Source organism: Crinia signifera, chromosome 5 (assembly GCF_055691185.1).
Source record: "Crinia signifera chromosome 5, ASM5569118v1, whole genome shotgun sequence".
Lineage (NCBI taxonomy): Eukaryota > Metazoa > Chordata > Amphibia > Anura > Myobatrachidae > Crinia > Crinia signifera.
In genome coordinates, this window is record NC_139221.1 from 156,141,764 (window position 1) to 156,162,564 (window position 20,801).

The 20,801-nt window shown below is 40.1% G+C and overlaps 1 protein-coding gene across 1 annotated transcript in view; it reads right to left on the bottom strand.

The window, feature by feature from the left end:
- PKD1L1 (polycystin 1 like 1, transient receptor potential channel interacting) overlaps positions 1-20,801 on the bottom strand; it is a 167,611-nt gene that overhangs the window by 59,041 nt on the left and 87,769 nt on the right. The window contains exons 20-28 of the mRNA XM_083145173.1: positions 18,873-18,929; positions 15,310-15,510; positions 13,483-13,725; positions 11,396-11,509; positions 11,035-11,192; positions 8,393-8,493; positions 6,147-6,339; positions 2,488-2,571; positions 918-1,125 (exon numbers count right to left, since the gene is read on the bottom strand). Coding sequence (XP_083001299.1) covers positions 918-1,125; positions 2,488-2,571; positions 6,147-6,339; positions 8,393-8,493; positions 11,035-11,192; positions 11,396-11,509; positions 13,483-13,725; positions 15,310-15,510; positions 18,873-18,929 — 1,359 coding nt within the window. The remainder of the gene's footprint in view (positions 1-917; positions 1,126-2,487; positions 2,572-6,146; positions 6,340-8,392; positions 8,494-11,034; positions 11,193-11,395; positions 11,510-13,482; positions 13,726-15,309; positions 15,511-18,872; positions 18,930-20,801) is intronic.

Genomic DNA, 20,801 nt, shown 5'->3' on the forward strand with positions numbered 1-20,801 from the left:
TATCACTATGATGTGTGGCAGGATGTACCGCAAAGACTTGGAGCATTCCATCCTAAATGTGTGCTATAAAATGATACATAGCAGGTGAATGGTCGCTATGGGTAAATCCTCCACTGGCTTAGTTATTTACTCTTTTTACTGCTTCATGAACAAACCTGGAAATGTGGAACTTGTAGGCATTGCTCTGCAATTCACCCAACCTGATATTTCAATATTTCATGGTAGAACTTACCTTTCATTTGATTACCATATTGGTAATTAATAAGGGTACTTCTTTACTTTCACGGCGCCACTCTAGATAGGACAGATAGGATACTAGATAGGATACGATTTGTATGCGATTTGACATAAGATATCGCATAAGATATAGGATAGGACAGATAGGATACTAGATAGGATACGATTTGTATGCGATTTGACATAAGATATCGCATAAGATATAGGATAAGATTTACTATCCATTTCATTACCCCACTATCCACTAGGGCGTGGAGTGAGAATAGAATAGTGTGGCGAGCGCAGCGAGCCACCGAGCCCGAAGCGTGGCGAGCGCAGCGAGCCCCGCGAGGGGACACGGATGTTGTTTGAAAGCAAGTCCCCAATATCGCATGCCATTTGCATGCAATTCCATAAAATACATTCCGTGTCCCCTCGCGGGGCTCGCTGCGCTCGCCACGCTTCGGGCTCGGTGGCTCGCTGCGCTCGCCACACTATTCTATTCTCACTCCACGCCCTAGTGGATAGTGGGGTAATGAAATGGATAGTAAATCTTATCCTATATCTTATGCGATATCTTATGTCAAATCGCATACAAATCGTATCCTATCTAGTATCCTATCTGTCCTATCTGTCCTATCTGTCCTATCTAGTGGCGCCGTGAAAGTAAAGAAGTACCTTAATAAGTTATATAACAGTACCTTAGCAGTTGACTGTGGTCTAGATCGGAAGCCTATGTCAACCATAATAGCGTATTTTTGCTGGTCATTTGGAGAATTGTCCTGAAGAAAGACTAAGCCATCCTTTTGGTCTTCATGTTTGTCTTTAGTTTTACCAAAAATCACCAATAAAATGTATTGGAAAATGCAAAGTGCAATAATAACACATGGAACTGGGTTTGTAGTGGTACTGGAAAAAATAGAAATGCAATTTTCCACAATATGAGTACTAAGTATTAGATTACATATAATTACATATAACAATCAGAATATACTGACATGGATGGTGTAGTGGACGGTATTCATAAAAAAAAAAAACAATTGTGCGGCAATAGTGAACAAATATTTTTCAGCAAAAAATAAATGGGCAAAAAACACTTTCCATTTTCATAACAATCCCTAACTAACTACAGGTGCATTCTAAGCCTAGATGTCACCTTCCTATCTCCTCTTGCTTCACTTTATGCACTGCTCCCATATTTCATTAAACTTATAGAGAACAACGTGCTTTATTCTCACTTCTTAAGCTCCATACACACTAGGCAATATTGTGAATAATATCTCTCCGAAAAGGCTTTCTGAGCGATATTGTGAACAATATTGCCTATTGTGTACACTCAATAGTGTTCATGATGTGCGCTCCAACACGTCGTTATCGACCCCCCCCCCCCCTTCCCTCATCTTGCATTTCCAGATGAGGGGATCCTCAATAATGATGGGCATGCTGCAGCATAGCCGCTGCTTCCCCTGCCACCGATTTCTTCCAAGCCAACATCGTCATGTGTGTATGTACCCTTGATGTGTTCCCGCCGCCACCGCCAATATCGGCATAAGTGGGGATCGGCTAATGTGCAGGGGGCTTTAGAAGCATCTGAACACTTACTGACATTTTTCAGGTGCCCCACCTCTAAACTCTGGCCCCTATCACAGTTCACAGAAGGGGGGAAAACATGTTATATAAATTAGCTTTTTAGTGAAACTAAATCTTGTAATTGCCAGTTCTCTGACAGTGGGGCAAGCACAAAGAAGCCCCCTGCAAGCTTGGTGGCTCATTCAATGCATAAATTCATTAGCAATTTATTAGCAATTATTTATACAATATTTGTATATGAACACTATGTTGCAGTTGTGTCAAATATCTGTGTGCGAATGTGTCTGAATCTGTATAGAGTAGTGCTTTGCCCACATGGCATGGGGGGCGGCATGGTCATTATCCTGTGGCTACAGCTGCAAGAGTACCATGATTTGTGGGTATTTAGGGGCGGAGCTTAATGCCTTCGGTGTGCACAACAGTACTCTATGAAATGTATATCTCTTTTCATTTTCCCATACCCCCACTTCAAAATTCCCACTTTGACCACTGTATGTACAGTATGTATGTATATATTTCTGTACTTACAGTATAAGCTGTATATGTTATTCATACTCAATAGAATGTTGCACAACAAGCTAATTCTTGGAAGAAAAAGCCCCCGGGTCACTAGAAAGGCTGGCTTTAATAGTATTTTATTGTCTGTTATATAAAAGAATAAAGCAGAAAAATGAACATTACCTTAAAAATTGTGATACATCTTCTATGCTAAAGTAGGAAGGCACTTGTTGGCTCGCAGTGGTGTATAGCCCTAGACGTGTACAGCTACAAACCAAAACATTATGTCAGTCCTGTCAAATAACATTGTAACATGCTAATCCTCATGCATGCATCATATAGAAATATGAATAGTCTTAAACAACATAGAAAATGTACACACGCTCACATGTACACACTGAAACACTCACATATACACAGACTCCAAAGTAGTATTAACCCCTTCCTGACAGAGCCAGTTTTTGCGTTCCTGACAGAGCCATTTTTTTTCAAATCTGACATGTTTCACTTAAGTGGGGATAACTTTTTTTTGCTTTTACTTATCCCAGTGATTTTGAGATTGTTTTCTCGTGACACATTGTACTTCAAGTTAGTGGTAAATTTGGGTCGATACAGTCTGTGTTTTTTTGTGAAAAATACCAAAATGTCGTGAAAAAATGGAAAATTTTGCAATTTGCAAAATGTCACATTTTCTGCTTGTGAGACAAATAAACATACCACTCAAAATAGTTAATAACTAACAAAGACCATATGTCTACTTTATGTTGCAATCATTATTTCAACCTCCTTTTCATTTTTTTGGACACTATGAGGCTTCAAATATGAATAGCAAATTCTCAAATTTTCAAGAAAATTTTAAACTCTGATTTTTTTAGGGACCAGGTCAGTTATGATGTGACTTTGAGTGACTTGTATGTGAGACACCCCCATAAATGATGCCATTTCAAAAACTGCACCCCTCACAGTATTCAAAACAGCATTTTGGAAGTTTGTTAACCCTTTAGGTGTTTCACAGGAATTAAAAGAAAGTGTAGGTGAAATTTCAAAATTTCATTTTTTTTGCAGATTTGCAATTTTAATACATTTTTCTAAGGAACACAGTAGATTTTACTAGAGAAATGTGACTAAAAATTGATTCCCCCAATTCTTTGGTTTTCATAAATATCCTATATGTGGCCCTAGTGTGCACGGTGACCAAACCACAGGCTTCATAATAGAAGGAGCACCTACTTGATTTTGGAGCCTCCTTTTTATGAGATTATTTTTTAGGCACAATGTAGGTTTCTAGGCACCATAAGATGCTAAAAGTTAGGTACCCCCCCACAAGTGACCCCATTTTGCAAACTACACCCTTCAGGGAATTCATCTAGGGGTATAGTGTACATTTCAAACCCCCAGGGGTTTCACCAATTGTGGTACAACTGGGCAGTGAAAATGAAAAAAAATAATTTTTCATTTTCACAGCTCAGTTGTATCAAAATTGGTGAAACCCCGGGGGGTTTGAAATGTACACTATACCCCTTGATGAATTCCCTGAAGGGTGTAGTTTGCAAAATGGGGTCACTTGTGGGGGGGTTCCACTGTATGGGTGTTTCGGGGGTCATTCAACCAGAATCTGTGCTGCAAAATCCAAAAATCACTCCTTCCCTTCTGAGTCCTGCCATGCACCCAACTGGTATTTTTTGGTCACACATGAGGCATTGCCGTACTCGGGAGAAATTGGGGCACAGATTTTGGGGTGCTTTGTCTCCTTCATTCCTTGTGAAAATGAAAAATTTTGAGCCAGATCTGCATTTTTGTGTAAAAAAATGTAATTTTTTACAGAAAAATGCAGTTCTGGCTCAAAATTTTTTATTTTCACAAGGAATGAAGGAGACAAAGCACCCCAAAATCTGTGCCCCAATTTCTCCCGAGTACGGCAATGCCTCACGTGTGACCAAAAAATACCAGTTGGGTGCATGGCAGGACTCAGAAGGGAAGGAGTGATTTTTGGTGGTGGAATGAATGGTGGGTGCTATGTCGCATTAGCAAGACCCCCGAAGCACCAATACAGTGGAACCCCCCCACAAGTGACCCCATTTTAGTCACCAGCTTTGGGAGGGGGGCTGGCGCTGCGGCTGGCGGGGGGGTGGGAGGGGTGCTGGCGCTGCGGCAGCCGGGTGGGTGGGAGGGAGGGGGGCTGCCGGGTGGGAGGGGGGGGGGGGGGCTGGCGATCGGTGGTAATCGGTGCGGTATACACACACACACACACACACACATATATATATATATATATATATGTGTGTATATATTATATATATATGTATATATATATATATATATATATATATATATATATATATATATATATATATATATAAATATATTTTTTCAGTGCATATATTTAATTTTTAACTTTTTCTGCAGCTTGATGCTGCTGCTGCTGCTGCGGGGGGGAGGGGGGAGGAGGGCAGCGCTGCGTGCGCTCCAGACGCTCCGGGGGAGCCGGGGGAGCTGCTGCTGCTGCCGGGTGAGTGCCCGGCGGGTTCGAGGGGGGGCTGCACATCGGTGGTGATCGGTGCTGTACTTGACAGCACCGATCACCACCGATCCCTGTGTTACCGAGCGGCTTAGCCGCCGGTAACACAGGAAACGCTGTGAATGGCTGTTCAGATTTGAACAGCCAATCACAGCGATCGCCGACCGGGGGGGGCACCCTGCCCCCCCTGGGCGGCGAGGGGGGATGTCTGCTGTCAGGGACAGCAGACATCACCTAACTGTCACTGCGTCTCTAGACGCAGTGACAGTTAGAAGTCATGACGTACATGTACGTCAAATGTCGGGAAGGGGTTAATTGCCTTTTTACAACAGCACCCAGACTTTGATTTCTGACACCCCGATTACTATTAAAATGTTCTGTCCACTGTTCCTTATATTGCATGTACTTGTCCTACAATGTCTTGTACTCTAAATCATTGTTTTCATTTTGTCTTGCTCATTTGTTTATGTGCTTTGTTAGAGGCTGCGGAACCCTTGTGCTGCCATAGAAATAAATAAATAATATTAGTACAATAAAGGCTTTATAAAAGACTTGCTAATGTAGGATATATTATATGAAAATAGCTATTGGTCTGGATGTGAGAGAAAGTACTAATATACGGGCAGCACGGACGGTGTAGTGGTTAGCACTACTGCCTCACAGCGCTGAGGTCATGGTTCGATCCCCACCATGGCCCAACTGTGCGGAGTTTGTATATTCTCCCCGTGCTTGCGTGGGTTTCCTCCGGGTACTCCGGTTTTCCTCCGGTTTCCTCCCACAATCCAAAAATATACAGGTAGGTTAATTGGCTTCCAACAAAAAATGAACCCTAGAATGTCTGTGTGCGCATGTACATGTGGTAGGGAATATAGATTGTAAGCTCCACTGGGGCAGGGACTGATGTGAATGTTCAAATATTCTCTGTAAAGCGCTGCGGAATATGTGTCCGCTATATAAGAAACTGTTAATAAATAAATAATATGTAGCTGTGTCTGTAGCTTCTGATTGGTTTGCACAGTTACACTATCCTCTGCAACATAACACAGTATTTCAGTATTTGCAGTATTTCAGGTGTGACTGAGGCAGAGGGCTCCGGTTAAGGGAGGGTGAATATAGAGCTATTCAAGAATAAATAAACCATACATTTATTACAATATAGGATGGTGTATACTGTATACTGTATATTGATGCGGAACAGTTAGATATTGCACCTACTAATAAGCTTGAGCTTTAGTCAATAGATAGCTTTGTCCATACACACACACACACACACACACATGAAAGACATATATTGATTGCATTGGTTGCTTGGGAAGCACTTTACCTGCAAGTGAGCATTGCTGCTGTGGTTCCTTTCTGAGGAGAACAGTCTTCTATATCCCATTGCCTGTTCTGCCAATATAAACACTGTGTCCACTGCACATAAACTGTATAATTTATTACTTTGGATATATATTTATTTTTGGGGTGCCTTTTGAAGTCTGCATCCATCAAGGCCAGGTAACTAGATCCTGTGTCTAAATGTGCACAAAGAGATATCATCCTGATTGTATATTTTTTTCACATTAAAAGACAAATACATTGATCACTCTACACACCAAACCACACATTTGTGTCTACCATTATGAGTGACAAGTCTCATTCTTTCATGACAAATACAATGTACCCAAAGTCAGGGCCACAGAGACAAACTGGGCCTGGGAGAGACAAGAGGTATGTCCTAATTCTGAGGGGAGAAACCACACCCCTTCAGGAATAAAAAATACTAAAGGCCCTCATCCTCGTCCATCCTCTTGGACGAGGTCTCATGTGCTACGACAAACATTCATGGCAGTCTGTCAGATCTGCACTTGAGATGCAAGGCGCATGGGAATGCACCTCGCATTGCATTTGCAGGAAAAGCACCTGCGATATGACACTTTTCAAGCAATATATTGGAATCACATAACAAATGGCCATATTGCACAAGTGGATGGGGGTCTTAAAAGGCAGATTTTGAAGGAGGAGAAATAACCAGCTGCTGCTGAGGGGGACGTTTCTCCTCCACAGAAAATATCAGTGTCTGCTTTCCCTATCCCTTTGTACCTTTTCCAAAATGCCTACGGCAATTAAATATTATTTTTTTTCCTATTTGGGACAGTTTTAGGCATCTTGAATGAAATTAATGCTGCTTTCCCACTGCAGACCCGTTTTAGTTTACAGGTAATCTTAAATGGTATTTAGCATTCCCACTGCAGCAGATTACAGTTTCAAATGCCATTTAAGTACCATTCCCATTGCAGGTAAAACGTTTTAGCTCTTCAAAACGTTTAGTGCCTGTGACAATGGGTCAGGCCTGTCTTTCCTTGTTGATATATATATATATATATATATATACAGGTATATATAGATCTATATATATATATATATATATAGATTATAGATATATATATATATATATATATAGATCTATAGATCTATGTCTATATATATATATATATATATATATATATATAGATCTATATATATATATATATATCTATATAGATCTATATATATATAGATAGATATATATCTATCAACAAGGATAGACAGGCAGCTTGGAGGGGGTAGAGGGGGGAAGCTGTCCCCGGGTGCTGTGGGGGTAGAGGGGGGAAGCTGTCCCCATGTGCTGCGGGAGGAGGGGGGTCCCTGCTGCTGCTGAGGGGAGAGGGGGTACCTGTCAGCCTGACACGGCGCTGCCGCTGCTGTATCTCCCCCCCGGCGGCCGGTCCTTGCGGCGTATGTACAGTCAGTGTCGGCGGTCCCTCTGGCGCAGGGGAAATAAGTACTATTTCCCCTGCACCAGAGGGACCGCCGACACTGACTGTACATCCGCCGCAAGGACCGGCCGCCGGGGGGGAGATACAGCAGCGGCAGCGGCCGCCGGGGGGGGAGATACAGCAGCGGCAGCGGCCGCCGGGGGGGAGATACAGCAGCGGCAGCGCTGTGTCAGGCTGACAGGTACCCCCTCTCCCCTCAGCAGCAGCAGGGACCCCCCTCCTCCCGCAGCACCTGGGCACATCTTGCCCAGCGCTGCACGCTGTGGACCGCCATTTACACGGGACCCGTGTAAAAGGTGTAAAAGGGGTATAACAGGACGGGGGCGGGGGGCAGCGGGGCGTACCGCCGGGCTGAAAGTGGTTAATCTTTCAGCCCGGCAGCGTACACACACGGAGATGATTGCTGAAAAAAATCAGCAATCATCTCTACCGTTTAAAGATGCATTCCCATTGCATCTTAAACGGTAGATTACCGTGCAAAACCCTGCTCTGAAAACGGGTTGAAATACCGTTTAACTTTAAACGTTATTTCAACTCTGGCGCTTTCCCACTGCAGCCTTAAACGGTATTTTGCCCTCAAAAATCGGCAAAATACCGTTTTAAGGCTGCAGTGGGAAAGGGGCATAATACAATATGTACAGTATATGCTAGTCTAGCAATGCATGCAGTTTTTTCCCAAAAAAATTATTTGGTTGTGAACGCAATTAGAGTGTAAATTACCTAATATTTTCACAGCAGCCTTTGCAGTACAAAAGTAAATGTAACAAACCTCTAATGGAATCTGCAGGAATAAATATAACAGCAGAATCTTCTTCCCAAGAATGTATTTGCTTTATGTTAAAGATAGATGGAGAAGGTTTTTTAGAGTGCCTGTTAAAAATAAAACAAATATGTCAGATTTTTCTTACATTTCTAATATTTATTAGTATTTTAAATTTAGCTTGAAATCTGAGAAGAAAATTTTTTTTTTTTTTTTTTAATGCTTACCATTAGAAATGTGGGGTATAGAGGGCGCTGGTGTTGTAGCAAAAACTGAATGTAAACTTGTAACAAGTTTGTATTCTAGCTCCTCCCCTCTATACAGTATGCCCAATTATTTTATAGCTGAAACAGATCATAAGTAACAAACTAACCAATTAATCAAGATCAACTCCTGACCACAATCCAGCTATTCTCTTACACTGGGGGACAATGATAGGATATTTTATGGATATTACACTGCTGTAAACACAGTTATCACAAACCCTTCCATGTTTTAGGATAACAAAGATATTAATCAGTGAAATCGTATAAAACTTTGTACGAGGTTTATGTCCATCACAACAGAGGCTCAATGTCTTGCTGACCTGCTAATCTGGTAGAGTAGCTGTTATGTTATCAGAAATAAGAATTCTCCTGGAGATATACAGAAAACCTATAGATTTATGCTGTAGCTTTATCTTTCCATTATTTTTTTATTGAAAGACATTCTCTCTTGAACATGTCATGGGCAGTATTCAATGAAAATATTCTCCGTGCATAACGAGCGTTTTTTTTCGCTCGCCATGCACTCGCCGTGTTTTTGCTGAGATTCTCCATGTTTGGAGATTCTCCGCCACGGCACTTTAGATAGTATTCAATGTGGCTGATACTCGCCGCCCCTCGCGGCGAGTATCAGCCAATCCAGCTGATACCCGGGAAAGCCAACAGGGGGCCGGGTATCCAATCCGGCTGCTACCCGGGAAAGCCAACAGGGGGCCGGGTATTCACTGCACCTGATCGTGCATATGTAATGATCGGGTGCAGTGGACCACAATAAAATGGCCGCCCTATAAAGCAGACAGTTCTCTGAAACTGTCTGCGTTATGGGGGCGGCCACTTTATCGTGGTCCGTCTGCATAGAATTATTAATTGAAGCCAGGAGGGGAGCCGGGACGCGCAGACCGGTAAGTCTGCGGCGACGGGGGGGCACCGGCGGTCGGGGGGAGGCCAGTGGGGAGGGGGGGGAGGCGCCCCCCCATTAACGGCGGGGGGGGGCGCCCCAAACCAAGCTACACCACTGAAAGAGAGATAAACATCCAGCCAATCGCATCCTAACTGCCATGTTACAGGCTGTGTTTGAAAAAAAGCCAGTAAGGAGCTGATTGGCTGGAAGTTTATCTCTCTTTATCACCCTTGCATTTATCTCTTGTTAAGGCTTAATACATCTGCCCCATTCTCTGTAAAGTGGCCCATGGCAACCAATCAGCACTGAAGTAACATCTATCATTTGCATAATATAAAATTATACAGAGCAGATGATTGGTTGCCCTGGGCCACTTCTCCTCTGGCCCACTTCTCCTCCCTTATCACTGTTTTATACATCTACCCCTGAAGCACAGAATACAGGAGGCCCTTCCCAGGACATAACGTAAGAAATATGAAATGTGGGGCCAAATGTAAAATGAGTGTGAAAATGAGAAAGTGAGAGATTGTGGGAGAGTATATGGAGTGCTGTCCAGCCCCCCCCCCCCCCCCCAACCCTCTTTCCCCAATAATTGTGTATATATTGTACACTTGAAGGTAGGGCTCCTTCATTTTGGCACTGGCACCCCTCCCATCTACCCTCAGTTGTTTTAATTAGCACAGGTTCCTACATTGCTGACTACATGTTAATATGGGCTCTATTTGAAGGTAAGACCTAGATAAATTTATAGAATGTGTTAGTATTAGAAATGTTAGGGACCCATCTAATGAAGTTCAACTGGACGTGGTGGATGGGCCCACATATTTGCTAAGTACTTCAATTATACTCCATGTTAATTGTAAGAGTTTATCAAAATTATTTTTACTATCAGTGTTTTTAGCACCTACAGTGTGCATCATTATTGTTCTTTTTTTCCTGTAAGGTACTAGAAGCCTTAACTTGGTAGCACGTTTCATTATGTTTAAAAATATGGTGTGCAGTCCAGTCCCCCCCCCCCCCCCCCCCCCCCCCCCTCTACTCCCATTTTTTGTAAAGCGGTGATTAATTACATGGAAAAATCAGTATAAATGATTACCGCTCTCACTTACTGATTCTCACACCCTATTACATTGGGCCTGTGATCTCCTTTCCTCTAACACCGAACTACAGTATGTAGGGTATTTATACCCTGATGGAGCTCAATGTCAGCTGTGACTACACATGAACTTAAAGGTAACAGATGGAAAACTAGACATAGCACAGATTTTACTGCCCATTTGATTTTTGTTTAACTTTAATTATATTCAGTTAAATGATGAGTATTTTAATTGTGTTATTGTTTTGAAACTTATTTTAAAAACTTTATAAAGAAATGTTCAAAACTAAAATGATATAATTACACCATGTACTGTATGTTACAATGTTCTAACTAACATTGCACAACTATACAAATTACAATAGTACAAGAAATGTTTTACATACTGTACCTTATCAAAACCAAGACAGGAAATGTTCTGGATTTGGGCTTAAAAAACCTAATTGTTATTTGCAGTGCTGACTGTTTGTTTGTAACCGTTGTATTGAATTGGTGGAAATTAATTTTGTCACGAAACAGCACAAATGTTGTTTTATTTACATTTTCATCCTGCAAAACAATATGTAAAACAAAAGTACTTTGATTAAATTAGATGTTTCCACATTATGCTGCTGTAGTCATTATTGAGTTTTTCTATATCTATAGTGCACACAAGTACAGTATATAAGTTACACGTGTATTTAAATCAATAATGCAAACATTTAATTACCCAATCATTTGCCAGCAAATCAACTCACAAATTACTGATTCACCTGATTTCTGTTGTTTTCAAACTCCATTTTGAATGGTGTTAAAATGTCTCGAGTGCTGAGTTTCCTTCCAGTAAAACAGTCGTAGAGACTGAGACTTGTAAAGTAGCCATTCAGCTAATAAAATATAAAATAGGTCAGCAAATAACTTACATTAAAAGTTATGCAAATTAAAGATAAGAAACTGAGTAAAGCAACTTGCTATATAGAGAAAAAGTATACATTGACAAGACATATCAGTGAAGATTGTTTCTAGAAATATGATATTCTAGAATTCATTACAGTTAGTGGTAGATTATAATAAATACATGTATAGCTTCAGCCTATGAGCTTCTTCTCCTCCATGTATTGCAGCAAAACAAGTGACTACTAACAAAAAACATTGTCCTTGCAAGAGATGGGGGGGGGGGGCATATTTTTCATAATTTAAATGAGATTATAATTTTATAATATGCATTAATATTGAATTGCATTAACAATGAGGGGTACTTGTGTATTTTGGCGGCGCCCATCGCATCGCATACCATAACGCATACGATGGTATGCGATGCGACGCGATATCGTTCGATAGTGTACGATGGCATACAATTTTCAAATTGTATGCCATTGTACATGGCATACAATGCCATACGATGCGATTAAACATTGTATAAGCACCCTAATGGGTGCTTATACAATGTTAAGCACCCTAATGGGTGCTTACAATGTTAAATGCACCCCCACGCCACCCCCCCACTATAAACGTGAACCTGAAGCGCAGCAAGCCCCGCGAGGGGACGCGGATACCTGTGAAGCCCGCGAAGGGACGCGTTTACCTGTGAAGGTATCCGCGTCCCCTCGCGGGGCTCGCTGCGCTCGCCACGCTTCGGGCTCGGTGGCTCGCTGCGCTCGCCACACTATTCTGTTCTCAACTCCACGCCGACGTGGATAGTGGGGGTATGAAAAGGTCGTAGGACGCGTACCGCCGCCCCTCGCGGGCTCGCTACGCTCGCCACGCTTCAGGTTCACGTTTATAGTGGGGGGGTGGCGTGGGGGTGCATTTAACATTGTAAGCACCCATTAGGGTGCTCAAAAGCACCCTTTAGGGTGCTTATACGATTTTTCATCGTATAGGGGGTCAAAATCGCGACGCATCGCATGGCATCGGGTACATGGCATGCAATGCGATACGTTCATCGTACGATGTACATCGGGGGCGCCGCTATAATACACAAGTACCCAATGAGGTGGCAGGGCAGAGCTTGCTCTGTCCCAGCAATGTGTATACATCAGACTTTCACAAAAGAGAACACATTCCCTAGATTTTTATAATAAAAAATAAATTAAAATAAACTAAACTGCACCCATGGATCTCTGATTGGTGGGCTTCTGTTATAACCCAATTAGCTGATCTGTGTGGTTAGCTGAGGTGCCAGTCAGGATTTTCACTTGCAGCCTGGTTTTGTTTAACTTTAATGACATTCCTATCAGACAAAGATTGCTCATAGAAGCCGGCTCTGGTATCTGACTGTCCGATGTCAGGAAGAGCAGAGCAGAATGATGGGAAATGGATTAGGGGGCAGATTTATTAAGATGGGTGAAGTGATAAAGTGGCTGGTGATAACACAGCAGCCAATTAGCTCCTATTGGTTAAAATATGACTGGGTTTTAAAAATGACAGAGATGATTGGCTGGTGCGTTATTACAGGCCACTTTATCACTTCACCAGGATTAATAAATCTGCCCCTAATGCCTAATCTAATAATCTAATCTAATAATGTCATTTAAAGATGGTGTTACCTTAGAAGTGCTTGATCCAAGCTATGTCACATCAAATATTATCAGCATGTAGAATGCAACTGTAAATCTGGCTGATAATGCTTGACTATGTAGAGATACAGTGTAGACATTTCCTTTCAGGAACAATTTGTAGATATTGTACAATAATACACAATGTTGTCATTTTTGCAAAAGCTGACACAAATATGTATGGACCTGAGAATTCTGTGTGAGTTAATAGTATACTGTAGATAGGTGAAGAGTTCAACAAATGTAATATTTAAGTATATAGTAAATTTACAGATATTAATAGAAACACAAAACATACTTACTTCTGAGGGCATTGTGGCCAAAAAAGAAGGCTTTTTCTTGAAATACTTAATTATGCTAATGTAACATGTTATACTTGTGTTTTTTCCTCTGTTGTTATTATTGTCTAATAATTGTGGAAGGTAAAATTTTGATAAACCAATGGTTTGGACATTAGTATGAGAGTTTTCATGCATGGTGGAATGAAGGTCCAGTAGAGTTGTGTTAATGGCAAATTGTCGCTCATTGTTAAAAGTAATGTACTTCTGTTAAACAAAAATGAAAAAAATAAATGAAAATAAAGCACTCCAAAAAGTAAAAAAAAAAGATACATCCTAATATTAAAGCAATGCAAATACTAAAGTTATAAAATAATAAATATTTTTACTAGTTTACTACTTCTATTAGATATGTTATGATTAAATAAAGCAAATTTGATATAAACATCATATGGCAATTTTAAACCTAAAATTGGTGAAAACAACTAATACTGGCTTTGAACTTTGGCTAAAAATGTACATATGGTTCCAATTATTCAGTGTCATTTCATAAAGAGAATCTTGGAAATTTGAACCACATCAACAAAGTTAACCAGAATTGAGAGTAAAATGCAAACCAAACAAACTAAAATAACATTTATTACAACTTAGTAATAGCTAATATAAATATATTTATATTTTTTAATTTTAGATTGCTGCTGATTTAAGTTAAATCTACAACACATAAAATATAACCTCAAGATAATTATAACCAAAGTTCAACTTCTGATTTCTTTTACATGCCAGCACATTCTCCACCCAACAGCACAGTAATGAGAAACAGATATGAATGGACTGCTGTAGCTCAGTTAAGGGGCTTACATACAGGGAGATGCAAAAGTGTTCTGAGCGATGTTAGACCACTCAGAATGTTTCAGCATCAGTAAGATCGCTCAGCACACAGCAATGTGTCAGCGCTGTGTGCTGAGCGATCCGTCAGGGCCAGTGTTCTCCGGTGTGAACACAGTGGCCATGACACCGGCGATTATGGAATTATCCAGCATGCTTGATATTAATTGTGTGGCTATAGTGAGGCGCGGAGCCATGCATCGCTATCGCTATGGCCCCTATACACGGAGCGATGTAGGGACAATCATATTTCTATATAAAAATGTATAGCAAATTTATTTTATGTGTATTTAATGCTTATGTGTTTATTGTGGGTCCATAGCCTTATACTCATCCAGCCTTTGAAACAATGCACTTCAGTGCAATATAAGCAAATATAGGTTGTTTCCCTTAACCGTATATTCAAAAACCAAAATATTCCGTAAAAAAGTGTTTTTTCAGAATATTTGCACCTGCATCTTTTTTCATACTTCAATCCCCCTGTGTCCACAGCAACCATTAAAATCCTCTTCAGCGGCATCCCCGGTCCCAAGGATGCATTGCGCGGGTGCGCCAGTGATGTCACAGACATCACTGGCGCACTGGCGCAATACAGCCGTGTTACCGGGGATGCCGCTGAAGAGGATTCTGATGGCCGCCATGGACGTAAGGGGACCACTGCACCAGGGGACTAAATCTGCAAAAATCCCTTATCCAAAATGCTCGTGGTCCTGAGCATTTTGGATAAGGGATAATAGACCTGTAAAGTGCTATTGAGTGAGATGAATCAATACATGCATCCAATCCTGCCATTGCCTTAAAATAACCCTAACTCATATGATAGAAAATATTATTTGAATAATAACACATGATGCTGCTGCTGCTGATGATGATAATAATAATAATAATAATAATAAGTACAAGATGGGCATAATATTAGCCTGTAGTAACATAAAAAAAAATCTGCAAAAATTTTGAACTTACCACCATCCATTCGCTGATATATTCAACTCCATCCATGAATGTATTTTTCATTTCTGTGGATTTGCATAGCACATCCATTGCTCTGGATATTAGTAAAATTACATTTTTAGCTAGTTTCCTTTTTAGTTCTTTGTTGTCAAATCTCCCTCTCACAATTGATTTTGTATAATTAATGATAAGCACTGCACTCTGTGCTGATACCTAGTGTGAATGGAAAATAAGTATTTACAATGATTTAATGTAAAAATAAATGATTTCAAGGGTTCTTTCAACAATAGATGATAACACTGATAACTTTAGCTAAGATACAATAAAACAATAGTTTTCTTTCAAAGTTTCCATTACAATCCTCATGTGCACAATTACAGTGTTACATTGATTTCGCCGGCGGAAATAGCGTCACTCGCCTATTCAATGCTGCCATTACCGACAGCATTGAAGGCCGTCAGATCCGTTTTTAAAGTCAGATCTGTTTTGTCGGAAATGGCTGCAGATTGTCGAATTCACGTCTGTTTTCGACAATCCGTTTCTTTTTTTGCTGATCCACGGACTTTCCGACACACAACAGTCGGAATCCCGGATTGAATAACCCCCCCCCTGAAAGTAAGGCTTATGAGAGTGGTGTTACGGTGGATGGATGCTGCTGCATTTCAGCATTACATGTTACATTGTTGCTCAGTAAGATGAAAATAAACTGATCCATTTCAGGGCTTGGTCATATAATGTTTTAATGATACTGTAAGTGGTCACACTTGCAAACACATTTGTGTATATCCCTCCTCCCCACCCAGCTGCTGGAAGCTGAGAGAGGTGAGCAAGAATTAAGTGCTCCCAAACACAAAGGCATAACTCCCAACATCCGGTAGTCCCAAGTAAGGACTTTTCCTGGTTGCCTCCGTTGAAAGGGGAAACTATGTTTCCACAAGATCATGTCACCTAGTGTATGACAAAAGCTGCAGTCCATGCTCCTACTTGTTCTAATGCTAGCTTATGGGTAACACTTTTTATCCTAGTTAGAATTTTGTAAATATTCACTTAAACACATAGAAGCAAACTTATTTATAAAAGATAGAATATTGCTGGCTGCACCCCCACATGCCTAACACCTACAGCATTACTGAATAACAGGTTATAAGGCTTTATGTGCTAAATAATTAATAATCATATATATATATATATATATATATATATATATATATACACAGTATATATATATATATAGAGAGAGAGAGAGAGAGAGAGAGAGAGAGAGAGAGAGAGAGAGAGAGAGAGAGAGAGAGAGAGAGAGAGAGAGAACAGACTCCTGCTTCGCGCCACAGATTTTGGAATCACTATGTCTGGGCTGCCTGTTGGATGGGGAAGGAAGGGAAAGTATGGGTAGCAGTTGTAAGATGGCACCACCCTTGATGATCTTAGTAATTAGATCAATACAGCCTTATAATCAATCTCAAAACAAGCAAAGTAAAGTCTAAAATTTATAAATGTTTATTAAAAAGTCTCTCTTTCCACGCTATATTGATGGCTGTTCCAGACTATTAAAAGGTTCAATAGTATCTTTGTTGTATTTCAGGAGAGCAAACAAATGTTCCCAACGCGTTTCGTCCCAACACGGGACTTCATCAGGAGTTCTCGGAAATCACTATAATAAATTCCAACGGTTTTTGTAGGAAGACAATGTCTACCATGGGTCCTTTTGAACATTCAGGGGTGCTTAATTACTTGATAGTATAGTTTGACTATGAAGTTTAGCGTAGATGTCTCTCAATTATCACAAATAGTTGCTCCTTTATAGAGTTAGGGAATTTTGTAATAGCTCCATATTATTTAGAATAACCCATTGGACCGTTTTTCAAAGATCTGACGGTGTTCCATATTGACCGCTATGTCTGAAGAAAACACTGCTGAAAAAATGAGTAAATAATACTCGGTACAGAGTCTGGGATTTTTCAGAGTACAATTCTCGCCTTCTGGAGATCTGCACACTGGGAAGGCTCTGTAGGAGTGAGCTCACATTGGTTGCACCCCCCCAACCTACCAACACCACCAGCAACCCCAAAGTAAGGACACCCCTGCAACTCCTGCCCTGCCGATGCCCTAGCAGTATTGACATCACCAGCACTCCTGCATCGAGGACACCATTGACACCACCTGTGAAATTAATTGCATTATTACTGTATCTGACCCACACTGTAGTCAACCGTATCCAACCCACACTGTATCCTGCACAATATCTGACCCATATTGTATCCAACCTGCACTATATTCAACTTACACGGTAAATTTTGTGTTTGTTATTGTTGTCTATTGAAAGTAGTTGTAAGTTAGTTGGATTGGTCATTGGTAATACATTTTTTAAACTGAAATAACTGCCGTCTGTTTCTGCCACTGCTCTTTTGCTTAGTTTAGGCAGCGGGGACAAAAAGGATAGGAACCCCCCCATATTTTTATAACCAGAACTGGGCTACAACAGCCAGCAGTATCATGCGACAGTCAGCTAAAGCATGATCACCCTGGACAGACGGCCCTGGACAGTTACCTGGGGGAGTGGGGACCCCCATAGTAAGTCCTAAAGCCCGGACTGTCCCCAGCACCCCTGGGTGGTGGACAACGGGCTGATGCCATTAAAGTGCAAAAAAAAATTGAAATAAGGTATTGGGTTTTGTAGTGGTGGGACTTGGAGAACCACAAGTCCTAGTGTGCAGCATATTAATGGGTCTGCTGGGACTTGTAGCCCCACTACAGAATGAATACCCAAAAAACTGACCCACACACATAATAAAGTATAATTTTATTACACACTCCATACATACTGTACATACATACTTACGTATCTTGATCCCATAGGTTCAGTCCTCTTTTCCAGTAGAATCCATAGGGTCCAGTAGAATCCATAGGGTACCATAAGGTACCTGTCATATTTTGTTACCTCTTCGGTAGCCAAATATGAATGAAATCACCATTGGAAAATACTGATGCTGAGAATTCAGCATATTAGTAAATTTGACTAATTCTTAGGTCGTATTATCGGGCCGATTACGGACGGTGGATCGACGGTCACCTGAAATCTTAGTAAATTTCCCCATAAAAATAAGTTTTGTGTGTAAGTACACTTTCCTTTCTTCTTTTGTGTATATGTGACACCCAGGTTGCTTTTATATACATATATGATAGGTGATGCATGTTGCATGAAATTTACAGTGTGATCTTTTAATATTTTTCTATTTATCTTTTATCAGTTTTTATATTTTTTCTAACATATCTTTATTTTTATGATAAAGTGAGCATTATAAAGGGGTTTTATCCACTTCATTGAGGGTGCAGCAGCGTTTTTTTTATTGTTTTGTATTGAAGGAATCAAAACAAGCAGAAATGGTCCAACACAGATACTGATACTGTTAAACACAACTTTCCATGACTTTTTCTTGGTCATTGCACACAATGTTTAACCATACAAATGTGTTCAGGCTACTAAATCCGGCTACAGGTACAGACATTTTCACCAAAACAATTTACACAAATAAAAACACCTTAACTTCCAATTTTGTAACTTTCATTTAACGTACCTGGTTGTAAACATCCAAAAGTTCTTTTAGCATTGACACAATATCAGTGAGTTCATCCTGCATATAAAATGTTAATAAAATATAAACATTAAAAATTCTAATATAATCAAAAGTGTTTTTTTTTATTAAATTGCATGATTACTTTAAATCCATAACATCATTATGTATATGTTTAAACAGACATTGTAGGGGCTCTGCACACACTAAATTAACTGATAATAAATAGTGGAGATTTGGTTCATGAATTGATCAATGCATTTAAGCCTGCAGCCCCCTTCATATATATATATATATATATATATATATATATATATATATATATATTTTCTTTATGCCGGCACTCCACTACTATAGCAACTGCCCCGGTGCCATAACAAACGTTGAATGCAAATGTCCAGAAATGAAGGCATTCGGAGACTGTATGAAATAAACAAAGTTACATCTGTATTTGAGGTTACCTTGAGTGCCTTCATTTCTGGACATTTATATATATATTATTGCCTGAAAAACCACAAGTTATTTTCAGAAAAGCTGCTTCTCTCAAGAATAGATTGGCGCCCAGTATGTTAAAAGGAGTTGATGACCATAAAGAAGGTTGGTTAAAAACTTGCAATGGATTTTTTCCATGCAATAAATGCAAAGTTTGCAAGTTTGCTGATAAAGAAAGATCCATTTTCTGGAACTCCGAACACACTAAATCTTGGCATATTAAGAGCAGGATGTCATGTCTTACTACACACGTTATATATATGCTTATGTGTAAATGCGGCAAAAAATATGTCGGAAAGACTAAAAGGGTTTTAAAATTACGAGTGTTAGAACACACTAGGAGTATTACAAATAAAGTGTTAACACACAGTGTCCCTCGACACTTTGCTACCTGTTGCGCTTCTGATCTACAGAATTTTTCTTTCAGAGCATTAGAGCACATCACATCATAGTGTTCAATGTTACACTTTGAACACTATGTCTCCTATGGGTTTAAATGAGGGGGTCGACATTGTACCCTTTCTGCACTAATAGGTTTGATGTGGGGCGCTTACACTGGCTCCGTGTTGTTGTTGGGTTTTTGCCCCTTCACGGATCCTTTAGTGCGAGTGTACCGGCATCGCTCCTGTGCAGAACAATGTACTACCCCCTCTCTGTTATATTGCACTTTATTGTACGGTTTCTTTATATTTGATAAGAATCCCGATATATATTTAAATTGATGTCTCTTTTATGTTATGACGGTTTATGGGTGGTTATAAATCCACCTATTATATACATATATATTTTTATCTGTTTATACTCATTATCCCATTATTGAGGTTGCTAACACTATTCTCCTCTCTCGTCCCATTTCTCTATTAACTTTTTGTATTTTTGTATGTTTGTGTTTTTGTACGGTATTTCTCCTTCCCTATAATTGTTCATCTCCGTATCTGAGCATTAGCTATGTATTTTTAATGATATATCCTTATACATTTATATGCTGTTTTTATCTTTTGTACCTTTATATTTTTGTATTTTTGTACTTTTATACTTGATTATTATATATATATTTTTTAATATTTATTAATAAATGTTTTGAATTGTTGTAATTCCAGCTGGGGCGTGTATATGCTTTTGCTGCCAGTTTGGATACTGTTAAATTAATTAAATTGAATGTTTGTTCTTTCTCTCTGCGTGCAATCTGCACATTTCACTTAATTAGTATATGCTGTTTACTCATTGAGCTCAATTAGCTGGCTTATAAAATACCCTGTCATACTTACCTCTGACACGCCTCCTGACGAAGTCATCAGTGACGAAACGCGTTGGGGCGTGGTCACCTGACGTATCGGATCGTTGTTACTGTGGTTCCCGTCTGATGTGCAGTCCTCGTGTTTTGAACTCCGTCCTCGCCGCAGCTACTTCCATCTGCCGGTTTTCCTGGATGTCCTCCTG